The following is a 20380-nucleotide window of genomic DNA, read 5'->3' on the forward strand; positions in this document are numbered from 1 at the left end:
AATTGAGCATCGTTGCAACACCACAGCCTACCTGAGTATTGTTGCTGACCATGTCCATCCCTTTATGACCATAATGTAGCCGACAAATGCAGCCGACAAATCTGCGGCAACTGTGTGATGCCATCATGTCAATATGGACCAAACTCCCTGAGGAATGCTTCCAGCACCTTGTTGAATCTATGCCACGAAGAATTGAGGCAGTTCTGAAGGCAAAAGGGGGTCCAACCCGTTACTAGCATGGGGTACCTAATAAAGTGGCCGGTGAGTGTATAACAGTGCTGAATTGTGAAAAATGAATCAAATTAAGGAATATTTCATACTATTTTTAAGTCATTATACATACATTTTTCATTACAGTCACTAGCAATTACAGATAGCACAGCAGTTCCCGGTCTGGTAAATGCTAGTTTTTAACCTTATTGCAGTATCCTTAATGGTTGCTGTCAATTCATTTCATCAGGGACAGATAAACCAGCCAAATGGTTATGGAGAAAGATAACCAGTAGACTGACAGTGTGTAAAAACCTGCAGGCCACAGAGGGTAAATGCATTGAGATATAAGACTAAACAGACATTGAGCCATATAATTGTGCGTGTCAGTAACCTCTAGCCAAGAAAAAGAAGAGAGAGCTGGTGGAGATGGTGGTTTGATAACAATAACACGGATGGCAGAACTAAGGTTGAGCTACCCACTCTACTGTAAATAAGAAATGTGCTTGTTGCTGGTTTAAATAAAAAGGAACCAGCTTAGAAAATCAGTAACTACAGCTGATGTGCCTGGGAGCAAGGCACTTAAACACTAAAACACACAAGAGTTGCTGTGCAGTTATTGGTTGAAGTCTGTAATCAAACTGGGAAGCTCTCAGTGTGAATGTGTGGAGCTGCATGAAAACATGGATGGCCAGCAAAACCTTTCCAAGATGCTGTATGTAGAGGTTAAAAAGAAATCGGAAGCAGGGATTTATGAGGAAAACACAAAGCTGCAAACAATTTCACTCCATATACAGAGGCAGTGAGTTGGTTATGGGAACGGTTTTCATTAGGACAGAATCTCGGGGTCCTCTTTCAAAATGCCCTTTTAATGAGATCTGTTTAAGTCTGATGGAACTCAACTCTGCATCATTCACAAAAAAGCAGTTTCTAAATTCCCATCCTACTCTCCCAGAAAGATAAATGGCAGATATTCAGAAACCATTTCTGGAATCCGAGATCTTGTATAAGCAATGGCCCACCCTGTTTTCTCTTCTTTGTGGCCGGGGGCTTCTTGGGAGCATGGCATTGCGTGTGAAAGGACCAGCCCTGCCCAAGCCACTCAGCACTCTGGCCCCATGCGATTTGGGCATTAGCTCCCAGGCCACCAGCCTGAGAGCTGGAGATTAAAATAAAAACTCAGAAGGTAAACATTGCTTCCACAATTGATATCGCTTTGGCTTTCCGAGCACACTGGGACAACATGGCTTCCTGTCGGGGAGTGGGGGGTTTCCTGTGCTGAGCAGGAGAAAGGGAGAGGGAGGATATGCAGAGAGAGAGGACAGGAGGGTAACGAGGCACGGAAGCCAGGCTTTGCACAACCTTCTCTTTAGGAGCAGACACGGAGAGGGAGGGAGAATGTTTATTGATCTTAGTCACACACATATTGTAAAGAGGAACTTTGGTACAAGCCTTTAGCACGCTATGAGAATCTCAGGGGGAATTAGAAAAGTGTTTGGTCCCATGCTCAAGCTTCTGAATAGGAACTAGTGACACACAAGGAGAAGGCGCGTAGACTGGGTCAGCGAGCTAGGAGTCTTGTCGACACAAAACAAAAAATGCTGACTGCAATATGAACATATCAACTTTTCATAACTGATAAAAAAGGCTCTCTTTTGTGCTAGCTTCATCTTCCGTGCAAATGAAAGTACCAGAGCAGAGGTCGATTTTACAACCAAGCTCAAGGATGTTACACAGTGTCCCTTAGCCAATTCTATTGACCTCTGAACTTTCCATTGTTTGGTGATCCTGAGTGTGAAAGTGAACTGGCTTTAACTGATTCTAGGAGAGGCCACAGAGCTGTCTAAGCAGTCTTCCTGCTGACTGGATGTTGACAAGAGGAAATGCTGTTTTTAGCCTTTATCTAATCAGTAAGGTTGGGTAACACATTCTGCGGTTTACGGCTACCTGCACGACTTGGGACTTGGGAAAAAATGCTAAATGTGCATTTCTATATCAAGGTGGGACTGAGATATGTGACAGCAGAACTGCCCTGACAATCCATGATATTTTGTAGTCATTTGGATTGTTTTATTCAAATCACATTTTGGAAATAAAAAGGGGTTCATTTTAAGTCACTTTACTACTCTTATCTTTTTAAAAAGACAGTAAAATTAAAAGTGTTTTGAAATGCCAACATTTTAGAGGTCTCAGAAATGACCTAACAGCATGCGCACAGTTACTGTACTCAAAACACATTCTCAAATGACTCACAACATCTTCCAAAGAGGAACAGTGGTCACAAGCTGACCCTTATGACTGAAAGACACTGGACAAGCGACATCTTATTAGCAAAACTAAAAACCATGGCACCACAAATTAATATGGAGTACTAGTACTGAGAAGAATCAAACACTTCTACTACAATGTCTAAAATCTTATACAAACAATATAGGCTTCACAACCATTCTGCTAAGTGTTCCTGTTACTTCGTCCCCCACCCCCCATAGATTAATCAAGGCAGGTGGTAACATAAAAGTCAATAACGCTTTTTATGTTTATTTTATGAAAGCCCGGGAAGCAACATCGACCCATTTCAGGTCGTCTGTGTTGATATTCTACACATTGTGTATGTACTGTATTGCCTTCTATGTATACTTTATTAATTTATCTTACAGCGGTTTATCTTTTATATTGTTCTTTTTATATTGTTCTCCTGGACTAGGCTCTGCGCTGCTGCTGGCTAATGTGGGCAAAGCTGCTTTGTTGTATGTATCATAGCTACAGGTTATAACGGTTTCTTTTTATGAATGACAAATAGATTACCAACGCCTGCTGGCGTGGAGTTATTTCTTGTCACGCAGGCGCAGATTGTACGCGCTTGTTGGCCGTCGACTGTAGTCTTTGCGGTGTGTTCAAGTGCAACTTTTTGGCCCAGACACAGGCAATGTGAGGAGACGCGAGGTTACGCCACAGTCTGCCTTCATTGCCACTAGTTCTATTCCGCCTGCTTGGTGTGAGCACCATTTACACATCGAAAACAGTGATGCAATCGACTTTGCACTTTCAGCCTCTTCTGTAGCAACTTTCTGCTATGTGTCACATTTCCTTCAACCTATGAACAGTACCGGTGTTCTTTCCCTCAACAGAGGAGTACTGTGTGTCTATTGTTGTAGAAAATTCCAGCCAACAACAGTAAAGTCATTTAAAAATAAGAGATGCAGCTTCACAATGATTAAGCAAAAGCTTTAGATAAACTGGGCTGGCCTAACCTATGAAAGTCACACATCACACTGTCCTAATATGTTTGGAACATTTGTAAAAAATGAAGTGGTCAATCATGCCCTCCTTTGACTCCTCACTGTTAACTTGTAGTAGCTCGTTTAGCACCTGCAGTGTTGAGTGTCACAGGCTTCAGAACAAACCGGGATTCTGTTATTTGCTAGTTATTTAAGTTAGCAAATTCTTGTTTATTCATTACTCATTAGAACAGCAAAAAATGTTAATATCAAACAATTCAGTCATGCTAGCTTAAATTTTAAGGAGGTGATGGCGCAGTGGATGTGAGACATGCCTTTGGTGTGGGAGATCTGGGTTCAATTCCCACTGCGATACTTCAACCAATGCGTCCCTGAGCAAGACATTTAACCCCTAGTAACCCCTAGGCATGAGGCCTCTGACATATATAGCAATTGTAAGTCTCTTTGGATAAAAGCATCTGCTAAATGACATGTAAAGTAATGTTACTCTCTAACTGGGACATTTTGGGACCTATTGGCGGGGATTTGCCATGGACAAAATTCACATGGTGATGGTAAGACACTGGTTGCGTTTAACCATGTATATCCAGCTAATTTATATAGCTCACGTTATTGTACTGTGGGAACCATTAACTTCACTTAATATTGTTATGTGGCATTTGCTTTGTGGGGTGCAAATGTTCCACCTAAATAGGTTCCTTCCGGAAGCCATGTTAGAAAGAGCCACGCTCGCTGCCTCCAAAGCTTCGCGCTGCCCAAGACCATTGTGATGGGTTAAAAGAAATGCAAACAACCGCGGACTGTTTTTTCTCCTAGCCAGTAGTTATACTCCTATTGCCAGAACTCAGTGCTGTGGAGACCGGTCTGGCAATGCGAGACTAAGCATCATAAAACTCAAAATAATGTCAACATGTTTTTACTATGGTCTCTATCAAAGAAAATGTATTGAACAGAGATTTAACCCCAGGACACCCATCTACCTACATCTGCGTAGGATGGTGATTGGAGCAATGTTGAGATGGGAGCTACTGCTTGTAACATGAGGGTGAGTGACTGTGTTACTCTGACCATGAGATCCTGAAGGTATGATGCTGGGTTCTGTTGCAGCTCCCCTACCAGAGCTTGGCTTGTTGACTGTGTTCTGGATATCTAGGAACTTTAGCGTCTTGATATCCATGGCACTAGAAGACCAAACAAATGAAAACTGCATTAAACAGGGCCCTGTACTTTAGACATTCATTTTTATCTTGGAATGCCAAAACAAAAAAAGCATTGAGACATAGCCTGTTGACCTTATTGGGTGGGAAAATCCATTAACAATTAAAGTGCTTGTGTTTTTGCTTTTTTTCTGAATCACAAACACACTAGGTGATAGACAGTGCAGACTGTTTTCATCCTTGTAGGTGCAGTAGATTAGAAAGAAAATGGTCAAAAGCACTTCTAATGATATTAATTAGACTACTGATGTTGTAAAGCCTTCAATATTACCTAAGGTGCATTGGTTAAATCTGTTGATGACAACAGGAAAAACAAGAACATGTGTCAGCATCCTTCTTCTTTCTTACCTGAAAGTGACCTCAGGAAGAGGACATCTGATCCCATTGTGATAGGGCTGTCTCAGCGAGATGGTCTGGCTGGCGTGATCAACAGATGACACCTCTCCCTGATAAACTCCTAATGTCACCCCACAGTTTATAGACACAACACTACCCACCCAGTCTGTGGCCATTCTGTTCACTGCGATCCTATGGTTCAAAAACAAAGAGAAATGATAATCAACCTACAGTACAGCAACTCAATTACTTGTAGCCAGGACTGTAGCTACAACTGAGGACAGTAATATTAGGGTTTTAGCAACCTGCGAGGAGTTACATTCATCAAACATACACATTGTATAGACTGATTCATGTATTTTAGAGTGAATATGTTACAATTGGGAGGGGGGGGGGATTATTTTTGCAACAAATGTTTTAAAACCCAGTAAGGTTATGAAGACATTATAGAAATGGACATGACCCATGTGTGTCTGTTCTATTCTGTAATACATCATTGGCCTCATTCAGTTTTATTAAATAAAACATGACTGTTGACAGAACTTCTGTGGCTCAGCTCATGCACTCTGACCGATGCCCCATGACGAGGGCAACAAACCTCAAAAACTGAACCCACCTTTACACAATCAAGTAAAAGGTTAACAAGGCAACTTATCTCCGAGTGGTCTTTAACTTCTCAATGGGAGCAGCAGTAGACTTCGGTATCTTCGGTCCACTAACTTTATGCAGCACCTGTATTTAATTAAAATAGCTCCACGCTGCTCCCCTGCAACGTAATTCGTAGATAATTTAACTTACTTCCATCCGTAAAGAGACTACGGCGATTTAATCATGAATTACATTTTAAACTGGGATAACGAACTGACGTTTTAAGTGACTTGGGATGCTGCGTATTAAAAATATAGCTCTTTATTTGTGTCTAACTTACGTTACCGAAGTTTGTGCAAATATGAGCTATAACGTGACCGCTATTTAAAAGAACCTCCGAGGTAGAGTTAACTTTTAAAAACCCGGGGAGGTAACCTGAAATAGCATCCATATGAGGGCAGTGTTCAGAGAAATGTATGAAAAATCACAACATTACCAGTAAGTTGAGCTAGCTAGCTGGACAGCTAACATTAGCTTCGCTTATGTCCGCACTGTTTGCTTTTTATCAAAGCGGACTGCCGCAAACTTGTGGCGAGTGCTTACTTTTTTGAATATGCTACTTCACCGGAGTGTATTCAGTGTCTAACGGATATATATATAAATATGTATGTATGTACCTTGTCGATAAATCTGTAGCGTGGTGCCAAGAAAAGCCAAAGGTCCAGCTGTTGGCTGTGCCGTTTTCCGGGTTGATGCGTAACGTAACTTCCTTTATTTTCCACGTGGTTTTGTTGTGATTTTATTTTCTCCCTCTAAAATTCGGCATATTCTGACATGGTTTTAACACATAGGCTAATCGGCTTATTTATATGATTGTGTGTGGGTGAATTAGTTTTCATTTAGATCAAGCAAACAATAGGAACAAGATCATTAAAACATGTTTTATTTGTGATGATGCTTCATCACATATAGGGGTGGGAATCACCACACGCCTCCAGATACAAATCATCACAATACTTCTTCCACGATACAATATTATTGCGATTTTAAACGTTTTGCAATATACTGCGATAAATTGTAATTTATTACCTTTTTTCAAACTTCAAATTTTTCCCAATTTCAAACGATGTCTCCAAAAGAAAACTTTGTAAACATCTGTTTTGTGTAAAAAAAAAAGATACATTTCTCTGTATGTTCATTTCACTTCAATTGTATTGCTGCAAAATGGGATTGTCAAGCAGACAAACTGACCAACACATATATAATAAAAGATCGATACACCTGTTTATCGATACAATATTGCCACTGAAAATATCGCAATACTATGCTGTATTGATTTTTTTCCCCACCAGTAATCAAATACCCTTACATGTTATACAATCATTGATACATTATTCACAAAATGGTATGATAATATATTCCAAAAATCACTGGAATTCTTTAGGTGTCCTGATATTTCGTGTAGATGCAGAGCAAAACTACTGTATTTTACCTCAACCAATACAAACGCTATACGCACATAAAAAATGACTTTTTTTAAAAAAAATACAAAGAACTTGATTTACACACAATATCACATTTTGGGATACAAATATAGCTTCAGTGTCTTGCATCCACATCATAATGGAATCAAAATAATTAGCTTATAGTGTAAAAGGTATAAGGTCATTTTTTAGGTTGCAGTGGCCTGAACAGTAATGCCTATCCATTAAAACATACTGCGTGTCCCAAAGATGAACAAGGCCACTTCTCTGAGTGTTTTCCAACTTCTCAATGGGAGCAGTTTAGTTTACAACACAGGAGAACCAGGTATCTTCTTCACTTCACTGGAGGCACAAACCATGTGCAGGAATATCTCTTAGACAACCGAAAACATGAAAGAGATCCTGTATGCACACACCTAGATATTGCTGACAATCTGCAACAAGTGCATTTTACTTATTTGCTTCAATGCCATAAGCTCTATTGATCAAATTCAGCACCCGGTGCCTTACATTCTGAGAAAGATGCTTCTTTCACTGACTGTTATCATGACTGTGACCATTACAGAGTTAGAGTCAACTAATACCACATAATGTAATTCATTGTACATTAGAAATAGCTTCATTCCTCATTCCTCACTCGCATTGTGGCTCTCAGGTGGCAGCGCTTGTGCTTCATCGTGAGACCGTATTCTGGGGTCATGTCCAGCGGCTCTCCAGGCATTGCGTGGAAGCGCAGTTTCTGCACAAGGATTGCCAAGAAGAGATAGACTTCATTTCGTGCAATGACCTCACCGATGCAGCGCCGCTTTCCCAGGCCAAACATCATCACCTTCTCGCCCTCTATCTTGTTGACCTCAGTGCCATCAGTGTCTAGAAAGCGGTCTGGGTTGAAAGAAGACGGCTCTTTCCACAGCTCACTGAAAAGAGCAGAGAATGAAGACATAAGATAAGCTGCACAAATAACCATGTCGATCAACAATATGCAGGTTTATGATCACATAAAGGACTGCTGCTATTGTCTTCCTTGAAACTACCAATGGGGTGCCCTTGGACAAGGCCTTCCTGTGCTTTAACAGCTCTCTTTTCTGGGAGTACTGGGCAACGTCACAGTTTAAATGCCATTGAAGACACATAAATAACAAAAAGAACTCACGGATCATGGTTGATCTGCCACTGATTGATGAAGACACAGGTGTCTTTGGGAATGAAGTAGCCATTCAGAGATGTGTCTTTTGTCGTGCTGAAAAAGAAGGACAGTGTTTATCCATTGGGCATTTACAGGTTTATATCCCCCGTATTTGTGGAGCTGGGATAGGTATGTCTTTGTTCTATGTTCCTATGCTGTGCTCTGGGAAAATTTACATGTCATTAACACATCTAAAAGAGAGTAACCTCACCAGTGGGGGATGGTGAAGGGCAGGAATGAAGAATGGCGAAACAGTTCCATGATGAAGGCCTCGAGAAGCGGTAAGTTGGGTTTATCAGAGAGCACAGGAGTGCGATCCAGACCCACTTTCTCCTCTGGAAAAAGAAATAATTCACCATTACTTCAAGATGAGGATTGAGGTATCAGTTTATGGTGCTGTCCCACGTTTTTACTTGATTAAAGAATCACAACGAAAGGCTTTGAGAGCAGAAACATGTGCCTTCCTGCATTACATTTTGACTGTTTAGTCAGTGGTGAAATGAAATCTGTCCTGTGATAGGAATAGATACTCCAATGAGTATCTAAATATCTAAAACAGTTTAATTGTTGGGTTTCTGTAAATAACATCACAGAGTTTGGTCTAGACCTGCTCTTTTCTGAAAAGCGCAATGAGATACCTGTTGTTGTGATTTGCCGCTATATTAATAAAATTGAATTGAATTGAAATACTTACTAATTTCTTGATAAAGCCTTTCCTGTATCTCTGGGTACGCCACCAGGTACATCACAGACCAAGACAGGCCAGTGGAGATTGTGTCAAAACCTGGAAGAAGAAAAAACACAACTTCTGTGAAGACACTTGTCTGTTATTTATTCGTGAAGGAGTCACTTCTGATCAGAAGTTCAACTTACCAGCTCCAAACAGGTCATTGACAATCCCTACAATCTTCTCATCTGACACATGGAGATTTGAGTTCTCATCCAGCTTCCTGTCCTCACAGTGATCAATTAGGGAGTCGGTGATGTCACGAATGTTGTCCTGAAAGAAGATGATCAGGCAATCTTAACAAATCTCAAACAAAATCTCTTTTTCATTAACCCTTCTTATGTGTTGGAAAGCTGCACACAGTTTTTTGGTGTTAGATTTGACCCGTGATTTAGCTCAGACAAAAATACTGATTACAATGATTATTATCCAATTTTTTTCTCACGTCATTGTTAACTTATTATTATGTATTCATTATATGGAAACACTCTTTTAAATGTAATTTGTATGGCCCTGTTGGTCTTTGATCAAGAAGCTACAGCCTCCCCCTCCCCCAGGTGTGTTTTTTCAATCTCATCTAACAAACACCCTTCCATGTTTTGTTGTCTTAGAATACTCATGTCTGGATATCATGAAGCCTTGTTCCAATAAAAAAAGTAAATGGTAGTTTTTACACATATGGACTTGTGAACGAGTCCAAACATTAAAAGAAAAATGGACTAAATTCATATTCATGACTGATTTAGTGTGTGGCGTACCTTGTCATATGTGGCATAGTGCTCGCTGACGATCTTCATCACAAACTTGTTAAAGCGGACATTGATGTCCAAGAACTTCTTCATTGTTGGGCTGGGCAGGATTTGAAGAAAAGGGATGAAGTCTGCAGGGTTACCGCTTCCCGCTACCTGGCCGAACTCATCACTGAGGTAAACAAGGCTCAACAGCTCCTGGTCATCGTGGCTGTAGCGTCGGCCGAAGCACATTCCACAGATCACATTAGCAACGGAGACAACAATGTGGCGGAAGGGGTCAAAGCTGCCGTCAGCCTTCATAATATTGTTGAGCTGTTTGATCAGATACTCTCCCTCTTTGCAGATGTGTTCCTCCAGCATGCAGGAGTACTCAGGGGTGGTGCCATCCAGGTTGGAGAAGGAGCGCAGAGCGCTGTAGGCCAGCTTTCTACGGGTACGCCAGATGCCGGCCTGGTCGGTGCTGAAGGCCAGACTCTTGCCATCATTGATGAACTTGAACGAGTACAGGTCGGGTCTGCCCGCAAACTCCTCCCCTTGCTTGACAAGAGCCTGTCGAACTGTTTCACTGCCACTCAGCACAACCACAGGACGCATGCCGATCTGGATCTGGAAGATGTGGCCGTAGCGCTTGCTCATGGCAGTTAGACTCAGGTAAGGTTTGCTGCCCATCTCCAGCACATTCCCAATGATAGGAAGGGGCTTTGGTCCAGGCAGCCGACGGAGCCCCTCAGGAATATCAGTGTGGAAAAACTTAATGATCAGGTATACCAGACACACCGTTATCATAGCAACTAAACTCTCAGATACCGACACCGTACCAATGAATGGTAGCATCATTAGCCCCATGATGACAACTCCTTTTTTATCTGACTCCTGCACAACCTGAAAATTAAATAGGAGGGGCATTAGAGTAGTGAAGGCAGGGAGGAGGACACAAGATTGTGCAACATGTTGACTACATGCATAAACTTTAAAGTAACTGAACACTGTCACACGGTATATTTTAGTTATTAATTGTCTCCATAGGTTCACATATTGCACAAAATCACACCTTACAAGGCCATGCACAGGAGGCTATCTAAAGTCTCATAAAACTACTAGAAATCCCATAAATACAGCACAATGATTGAAAATGAATTAGCATATTAAAGGTTGCAAGTGCAAAGAAAACTCCTAATTATTAACAGCTATGCGTGCAAAGTAATGTCCACTGGGCACTCTGTCTTCAAACAAATATATTAAACTTACCTTAGTGGAAAGAGTAACAATGTTGTAATCCCAGAAGTACTTTTTGAGATAATGAAAATTCGGTTTAGCAGAGACAATGTACAAGTTTACTCTCTCCCAAAACAGAAATAGGCTGTTGCTTTATAGTGTGCTCCACAGCTTCATTGGCTGCTGTTCATGACGTCTCTCTCTCTCTCTCTCTCTCTCTCTCTCTCTCTCTCTCTCTCTTTCTCTCTCTCTCTCTCTCTCTCTCTCTCTCTTTCTCTCTCTCTCTCTCTCTATCTCTCTCTGTCCGTTTGTCATGAATGAAGTTTAGTACAGAGAAAAGGTGTGTGTGTGTGTGTGTGTGTATGTGTGTGTGCGTGTGTGGGGGTGGGTGGGTGTATGTTGGTGTGTGCGGGTGAGTGCGTGCGTGCGTGCGCCTGCCTGTGCCAGACCAACATTAGTTTGAAACTGCATGTAACTGAATGAAATGTACATTTCACAGTTGTTGAGAGATTTTGTGTAGGCAGTCAGGACTTTATAGCCCAAATGCGTTTGATGTTTTATAGTGTTTGGGCAGATAAGACGTACAATAATAGACATCACAGGTAAGTATAATTTCCACCACTATAAAAATATTTCCAATCTCTGATAGCGTTCTTCAATTGCATGTCACCACTGTTCTGCAGGTTGTTTACAACAGATTTGTTATGTTATTTTTTGGGGCTATACATCCGCATTTAAATAATTAAAAAGGCACTTTAAGTGTTCTTGCTTTGACTAATATTGAGTTCACTGATGCATAAACCTTTTTCATCTAACTTTCCTGTGATCAAAATATCCAATCCACTCGGCTATGACATCTAAGGCTAAATTAATTAAGGCGATGGCAGGTTGGGTGCATCTCACGAATCCCTGTGGATCACGCTATCGCTCAGTTAAGCCTTTGATGAGGTGACACTGTGAGTCCATTGAATTTCTGCCTTTTGAAGTCTATCCTGTAGTATTAAAAAGTTCAGATTTGGGTGTGAGAATAGGAGTTTATGCCAACTTCCACAGCAACCACCCAGGCAGCTTTCAGCTTTCCTGATACACAACGCTGAAATGCCATGTCGTGCTTGTACCTGTTCGTTCTCCGCATGGAGTTAAAGATTGACCAGTTGCGTGAGAGCGCAGCGTTCAAACCCTCACCTCCCCTTTGAAGAGGATGCGGGGGAGGGGGCGCAGCACTGCTGGAGTGCAAGGGTAGATGAGTGCAATACCATTTGTCCTCTTTTCAACCTTTTATACCCAGAGAGCTTTTTCTAAGTAGGCATTTCACATTCAAAGCTCCGTTTCTCTGTGTCCTTTGGGAGATCAAACAAGCACAATAGCCTACCTATCTGGAAAAATGATAACTTAATTTGAACGATGGACTAAGAAATGAGAATTATAAGCATAGTCTACTACTTTTTTAAAAACATTTAAATACAGTTCAATGGCACACCTCACCCCTGGGATTAGCGCAGTCCAACCGCTGTCTGTCCGTAATTGTGTGGCGCCATATAGGTGTTGCACTCAAATCTGTGACATGTAAGTTTGTGACTGGAAAGGCGAATAGATTCATACACCAAACACAGGGCGACTGTTTGAATGACTTGAAAGTATGACCATGATAAAAGTAGGATTCATTTTCCTCTTTCAAGCTTTTCTATTCTACTTTGTCCACATGGTAAACTAAGTAGGCCTACCTACATTTCCTCAAGTAATTTGCTTAAGTACCAATTTTGACGTACTTTCTACTTCTACTTTACTACATTTCAAAGAGAAAAGTTGTACTTTTTTTACTCCACTAGATTAATCTGACAGCTTTAGTTACCAGTTACTTTATAATGTAGGATTTTTGATTAAAAATAACTACCTTATACATAAGCCTAAGGTCAAGCTGAAATGATTGGTCGATCAAACACTTAATTGATTGACAGAACTGTTTGAATTGTTTCTAAAATGTGAGGATTTGATGCATTGGCTTTTTTTCCTGATAATACTTAAGTAACATTTTCAACACAGGACTTCTACAAGTTTTTACAATGTGGTGCTTTTACGGAGGTAAAGGGTATGAATACTTCTTCCACTACTGCCTACATACCCATAGCAACTTTTACACAAACTCACTGGTTTAAAACAGATATATGACCAAAGATGACTTTTTATGGTGAATCCTACTTTATCACCCATAACACATTTTTTTCAATGGATTTTCATTCATGATTTTTTTCATTGCCTGAAATGTTTTCCTTTTTATTTATTTTTCAGTGGAATGATGTAAGGTTTGTTCAGTTACGATACTTGCTTCGTTACATGGCTGCATTTTTTCATTCTCAGTCATCTTAATTTTGGTCAAAATAAGTTGATTTTCGCTAATTTGTTACTTGCATTGGTTACGTCATCATGGAACTTTACCTGTGAGAAACCATATTATTAAAGATTCTGAATCTAAGCTGTCAGAACTTCATGTTTTTGTTTTACTGAATATGGACATATAATTCAGATAATATATTATTCACTCGCTCGTGGATTCTGAGATTTGGATCAGCCAATATGACAATGGATGGATTTCATTATCATTATCACGCATAGGTTATATCGTCATGTCACTTCTATTAAAAAAAGCATCAAGAAGAAAAAAAATCACTCACACCACCATTTACCATCTTTTTAAAGGGAATTTATAAAAAGTATGACACACGACGAACAAAGTATTACTTTAACAATGTGAATGTTCATTTTTGAGCAAAACTCCTAAAACATGACTCCAACATGATCCGAAGGCTCGTGAAAGCAGAGCGTGCTTTTTAAGGCTGTGTGTGATGTAGTGAACAGCTTCAACCTTTTTCTTTTATTTGAAATAGCCCACTACATTTTAAAGGCCAATTTTAATTTGTGTATTTAAATTATTGTTTGCCTTCCCTGAATTATGGTGTAATTATGCAAATGGTTTTAGGATTATCTTCTGAAATTCCTGACGTAGTCCTACATAGATTTAAAAAAAATGGTGTGCTCATATTGTAAAGAGAATATCCTGATTTATTATTTCCAATAAATCATTATTTCCATTTCAATTTTTGAAGATCAAGTGACAAAAAGTCTACGGGGTTGGCTATTTATTTATTTTACAATGTAGCCCTTTATTTTTGTTAAGCGCATGTAACCGCTGTGTATTTGAACTCATGCTAGAAGTTACTTATTTGTCTTACATACATTTCAGCTAAAAATAAAATAAAATAAAATGAAGGAAAAGTCCCTCAGGTAGTTTTCTAGACGCTGATCCTCCGGGGCATGCGTGCTGACTCTCCGGGGACTCTTGCCGTGCGCCACGGAACTGCGCCTCTGGTGCTGCAGGTTGCGTGAGAAGTGGAGCTGGCGTCCAGAGGGGAGGGTCCCGCTCTTCTGGACAATCCTAAATCTGCTTGGTCAAGTCACGCGAAGGCAGCAGCTTCTGGAAAAGACACAAGGGTCTTAAACTTGTAGAACAAAGAGCGCAGGACGCGAGACTCGCTGTTTTGCCCTGCTTGGGCACGAAGGTGCACATATTTGCGCGCAATAGCTGCTGCAAATGCGAGGATCTTAGGGCTTTGGAGTCATGCAATCTGCCACTCAGGCTTCATTCATTTCAGTCATGCAACACGGTAGGACCGGACTGAGCAGCCACAGACATGCAGGCGAGAACCCACGAAACGACATACAACTTACAAATAGAACTTTATGAAAACAATAGTGTAGTTTTTTTAAATATATTTTGAGAACCCCTTAATTTCAGAGAAAACTCAGCTCTTAATCCATTTGTTTAATATCTGCTTTCCACCAGACACAATACATAAAAAGTCATATTTCAGCTGGAACAATATGCCAGACTGCCCGACTGTGGTTCTCATGGACACAATGCCGGTCCCATGGGGAATGCCTTTGATGACATCCTGTTGCTTTTGTGGGTCAGTAGGTAAAGAGAAACCCATGGTTCAGCAGTGTTAAAAGTGTTCAAAATATAAACCCATGAATGGAGTAATACAGACTTGTTTTAGTACAGTACACTGGGCTTTATACATTTAAAATCTAGGGCCATGTCTCCAAATAAACTCCTGTTATTGTACAGGATTTAGATTCAAAGGGATTCTGATCCACACAGTGAGTGTGCTTGTGCTCCACAGGGGTGAAATTGAACCTGATTAAAGATGAACGTGACTGTGGTTGTGGACCGCCTGAGGTGAGAGACCCGCTGCATTCTCAGTGGGCACTCATGCTGCAGGAGTGTGTGTCAGATCACAAACAGGTAAGCGGCTGGAGACAAAGCAACTGTAAATGTCACACAAGACGGCTGAAAACTGCACTTTGCCTTTGAAAATTCACACATTTAAGGCATTTGGCACTTAGTCCTCTAATTAGCCGAGCTTTAGTTTCTACAGCTTGGATGTGAGTCAGTGTTGAGAATCTGTGGCAAGCTACTTTAATAAGTTCTTAAAAAGATTGAAGACATTACAGGCTATAGGAAGTAAAGAGTGTTGCTACTGTGTAGAGTTGACCACAGCCAAAGCAGTGGTGGGTCGCGTCAGGATGCACAGGATGAGCTGGAATGCAGAGCTGGATGCCGGCCTAGAGTTCTGTGGTGTTAGTTCGCTCTGTGCTCATTTCAAAGAACTGGGGAAGGGGAAAAAAAGTGAAACAGGAAAAATGTTATGCCCTCAGTCACATATCTCTTAAAGAATTCTTGGAAATAAAAGCAGGTGTAATGACTGTGAAGGTTGTTAGTTTCACCTCACGCAAAGGCTGTCACGCACACACCTTCAGAGCAGGTGTGTACCTGCGTTGCCCTGTGTGAGTGTCTTAGCACACCGCCGCTGTCAGGAGCTTGTTTTCATGAATTAGCATAATACGACTGAATGCTCCTCTACAGATTGTTGTAAAGCTATAAAACCTCTTCAAAATAAGTGGATATTAACAAATTTGAGGCGGCCAAACCACACCAACATTTTCTTTTTCATTTTACACGCATTTGCCAGAGTTCCTTCTTTATTGTTTATACATATACAAATACTTTTGTAAGTAAAACATCAAACATACATAACTTTCAAGGTAAACATGTCCTCCGAAATTTGCTCAACATACCCCTCCTGTAAAGCCACTGACCATGTTACCACATCATCCCTGACAAAAAAACAAACAGATTAATTTCTTTGTGGTGGTGCTGGTGGTAGTGGGGGGTGGGGGGGGGGGGGGGGGGGGGGGGGGGGGGGGGGGGGGGGGGGGGGGGGGGGGGTGAATAATACCTCACACAACACTTCCTTAACTAGGATCAGAACATTTTTAGCCGTGACAAACAACTGCCCTACTAAAATTTTCCCAAACAATACGCTGCAATGTTGATCTGATCCGGCACATGCTGTGCTGATGAGTTGGGAATTTCCCTTTCAGTGATCTGTCAAGTATCACATTCAATTCTCAGGTCAACAACAGGCCTCTTTTGCAAATTACACGCACAGGTATGCCAGCTGTATTTGCTTTAGTTCATTTAAAATTTTATACTGTTGGATCGAATCGACAGAACACTGTCTTTACTCCTGACATGTTATCTGTAACTGGACGACAGGTTAGTAGTATGTTAGTTTTTTTAAAGATGACTTTTTTTTGGTGTATTTTAAGTCTTTATTTCCACAGGACAGATAAAGACATGAAAGGGGAAAGAGAGGGGGAATGGCATGCAGCAAAGGGCCGCATGTCGGAGTCAAACCCACAGCCTCTCCACTGACGAGTAAACATCTGTATGTGCCCCTGCTCTACCGACTGAGTTAACCCAGCCACAGGTTAGTTGTATTATGCTTCCATAAAAATGGGGGACTCCTTAGCAGTGTTACTTTAAAGCTTCTTTTTTTATTACACATTGAAAAAATTCCTTAGATCACTAAATATTCAACAACAAAAGTAATGAGCTACATTACTTTTTACTTTACTTTGTCACTCAGCACAGCTCCGTCAAAGGCGTCTGTAAACAATTTCAAACCATCAACAACCACATGTCGCATTTTTTGTTAAATCTTAAAGCATAACCTTTGCCAAAATGTAACCAATGGTCTTTTTGTGAATGTACCCGAGTCAAACATTTCATTTTAAAGCATTAGGACGGACGCACGTGAGCACGGTGTTTTTTTTTATTTTTTTTTTATCCGGAGGGTCGCGGATTGCGGAGCTGGGACAGAGTTGGAACGCAGTCAGTGAAAATACACACATTGACACTTTAAAGGAAACCCGATGACTCCATGGCCTTTCCTGAGCAGAGTTCCGCAGTTGGTGGAAATTGCGGGTGAGTGTTTTAAAAATAGTGACTTTGCTATCATAATAGTGCCCCTAGCACTCTCATTCAAAAGGCCATTTGATCGAAAAACGAGAATACGGCAAATCTTAAAAGTGTCCATTGTTATGTTTTTAACCGCAAGTTCAACTGAGGTACAAAAATAGACCCTAGGTTGCATTTTGCCGAGAGTTGCGCTTTAAATGTCCCATGACATGGAAATTTCACCTTATGAGTTTTTTTTAACACTGATATGAGTTCCCCCGGCCACGAGACGTCAAAATAAAACAGGAAACAGCACATACACTTACTGGAAAACACAAGACAGGAAGTAAACACGAACTAGGACATAAAATAGTAAACTGAACAAATAACAGGGAACAGAAAACTAACAATAAACACTGGATCGCACACAATCAACAGGAAACTAAAACTCACGGTACAGAAATAAACCATCAATAGGGAAATACAGGAAACAGAAATCTACACAACCACAACATCGCCTGCCTATGGTCCCCCAGTTGATAGAAATAGCAATAGCTGTAACCTTCTCTGCCTTTGAGAAAATGAAAACTCAGATGGGCCAATCTGGAGTCTTCCCCCTTATGAGGTCATAAGGGGCGAGGTTACCTCCCCTTTCTCTGTTTTGCCCTCCCATGAGAGAGAGACATAATGGCTTTCAAATGAGCAAAGTGGCAGTTGGTCAAGCCCACACCCCCACCCTCCATCTTACTCAAAGACAGCAAACTAGCTGACCCCCAAATGTCCAAGTAACGCAGTGTAACTGGGATTAGTAATTGTACTGTAATTGCCAAATTTCAAATGGCAATCCCATTTCTGCCCAACATTGCTCTTAAGAGACAAGTTAAAAGAGAATCAAAAAGCAGCAGAGCCTGAGCCATCCTGAATAGTAGTCATCATCAGCCATGACACCCCCCCTTCCACACCACCAGGGCCATTTATCTTTGAACTTTGAAAAACTTCTGCCAAAGCCACAAAGCACATACAGTTGCCTTCAGGTTTTTTTCACAGTAGTATTCCTCATGAGTAGTAAATTGAACGTCCTGTGTAAAACTGGAGGCTCACTCTACGTTTATTGTAAATTCAAAAGTGAAACCTTCCTGTAACCTAACCATGATAATACAGTTGCCCTACTATCAAACACAACAATAACTTGACCAGATGGACATGAGTGAACATGCCCCCGACCTTGCGTGTGCCCTATCGAGCAAACCTTAATAGGATTATTTCAGACTGCAGTTCATGACACCTTACATGAATGTAGCCTATAAACTAATATAAGTTCACAGAATATAGCATTAACTGCAATGGGGACAATAATTAATATGGAGCTAAAACTAGAATGTTTGTCTCACTCAAAAATACACATCGCTTACATTTAGAATTTTTGACCATAAAACAGTACACAACTCCTTGCTGCATGTACTGTGTAAAAGTTCTTGTTTTAGTGCGCCACTCTGACTGACTGGTGCTTCAACATCTAATGAGTTATACACACATTTACAGTTATTTTGATGTATTGTGTGTATGTGTATTACCTTTTAGCTGCAATGGTCATAAGTAACTATAGCTGTTAACAACATGTAGTGGACTAAAAGTATAAAGTAGCATAAGACGGAAATGCTCAGGTAAAGTACAAGCACCTCAATTTAATTTAATTTAATTCAATTCAATTTTATTTGTAGTATCTGATCATAACAAGAGTTATCTCAAGACACTTTACAGACAGAGTAGGTCCAGACCACACTATAGTTAACAGGGACCCAACAATTCCAGTAATTCCCCCAAGAGCAAGCATTTAGTCTGACAGTGGCGAGGAAAAACTTCCTTTTAGGGAGAAACCTTGGACAGACCCAGGCTCTTGGTGCCGGTTGGGGGTGTGATGCACAGTGGCAATAACAGTCACAATAAAGATAATTAAAATATGACTAGAAATAACCATTCAAAAACCATTCAAAACCAATTTAATGCAGCGCCTGAGTAAATGTTTCTTTGGACTCCAAGTCACCAAGCCTTCAAAGACAATTTATCTCATTTTCAACCCTCAGTGTCAAACCTGGAGGAGGCTCATGTTCACAATGTAACAAATAACACTGATTATAGCTGTCTTTTAAGATTAGGAAGGGTTCCAAGTAGTGACACAATCTACTGTAATTTGAGTTTATCAGACTCACATGCAGAAAATATTGAACATAGAACCATTAGAGCCATAAAGCATAGCTTGCAAACGCACACACACACACACACACACACACACACACACACACATGCACACACACGCACACACACACAAGTTGGCTCAGTATCAAGCTTTCTTCCATTGATGCTTGAAAAGACTTGATTTGTCCTTTAATTTAAATTTTATTTCATGTTACTTACTTTGTTTTAAGTATAGATCAGTTTTACATGACAACAAATGTAACCCAATATGAAGCTTTATTCAAGGTATAGGACACATTGTTACATTATTTTTTTATCTGGTACTATTGTCGCAACTATGTGGTACAATTTCACAGCTCTTAGTTCAAAACTCCAAACTCATCACCCTTGTAACAAAGCCACGGTCTTTCATTCCAAACTTGTCGTTGTTCATTTATTTGGTTTCTAAAGATCTCTCACCACACAACTATTTATTTTTGAGGAAAGTCATGAGAACACATGTTTTTTCACCAAAACGCATATCTTTTCAGTTTAGTTGTTTTAACTACCAGTGAATCCAGTAACAAATAATGCAAGATGCATGTTTGAAATTGCTGTAAGAAGTTACACTTTCAGTGTTTTGAGAAACAAAAAGCAATACATGTTTTTGTAATGTCTGATCATGACAACAGTTATGTGGTTTGTCAAAAGGCTAATGGCTGGTGCACTACTCAAAAGGACAGTTAAAACAGACAATCAATAGATAACAGGGTCAGGGTGGGTCACCCCTTGAGCACCAAAATCAACTGATCAGCTGCTGCTGATAGGTCTTTCACACGCAACCATGAACGACAAGGGCATGATAAAGTGTCCCTGAGAGGGAAAATACTTTTTCACATAATGTGCTTGTGTAGCCTGTGTGAGTTTGCATGACAGGGACAGAAAGAGCT

General features: G+C 40.6%; 2 protein-coding genes across 3 annotated transcripts in view; both read right to left on the reverse strand.

The window, feature by feature from the left end:
• LOC117943533 (enhancer of mRNA-decapping protein 3-like) overlaps window positions 1-6352 on the reverse strand; it is a 21410-nt gene extending 15058 nt beyond the window's left edge. The window contains exons 1-3 of one of the 2 annotated variants that reach the window (XM_034869722.1): window positions 6268-6352; window positions 5015-5194; window positions 4518-4630 (exon numbers count right to left, since the gene is read on the reverse strand). In XM_034869722.1, coding sequence (XP_034725613.1) covers window positions 4518-4630; window positions 5015-5178 — 277 coding nt within the window. In that variant the 5' untranslated portion in view covers window positions 5179-5194; window positions 6268-6352. Of the gene's footprint in view, window positions 1-4433; window positions 4631-5014; window positions 5195-6267 lie in introns of both variants that reach the window. The other variant, XM_034869715.1, reaches the window with a different exon arrangement.
• Window positions 6353-6926: 574 nt separating this feature from the next.
• On the reverse strand, window positions 6927-11191 carry LOC117943526 (cytochrome P450 1A1). Its single transcript, XM_034869702.1, has 7 exons — window positions 10988-11191; window positions 9746-10621; window positions 9134-9260; window positions 8955-9044; window positions 8472-8595; window positions 8228-8314; window positions 6927-7991 (listed from the first exon to the last, which is right to left on the reverse strand). The coding sequence occupies exons 2-7, from the start codon at window positions 10583-10585 to the stop codon at window positions 7694-7696; spliced, it is 1566 nt and encodes a 521-aa protein (XP_034725593.1). The 5' UTR covers window positions 10586-10621; window positions 10988-11191; the 3' UTR covers window positions 6927-7693.
• Window positions 11192-20380: the final 9189 nt, after the last annotated feature.

The sequence above is a fragment of the Etheostoma cragini genome, chromosome 1 (genome assembly GCF_013103735.1).
Source record: "Etheostoma cragini isolate CJK2018 chromosome 1, CSU_Ecrag_1.0, whole genome shotgun sequence".
Lineage (NCBI taxonomy): Eukaryota > Metazoa > Chordata > Actinopteri > Perciformes > Percidae > Etheostoma > Etheostoma cragini.

Excerpts from the sequence above, each read along its gene's own strand:
- LOC117943526 (XM_034869702.1), bottom strand. The coding sequence starts at position 10,585 with ATGGGGCTAATGATGCTACCATTCATTGGTACGGTGTCGGTATCTGAG. Across the intron at positions 9,045-9,133 it reads CAATGACCTGTTTGGAGCTG|GTTTTGACACAATCTCCACT; the intron begins GTAAGTTGAACT and ends TTCTTCTTCCAG. Across the intron at positions 7,992-8,227 it reads TGGCAGATCAACCATGATCC|TGAGCTGTGGAAAGAGCCGT; the intron begins GTGAGTTCTTTT and ends TGCTCTTTTCAG.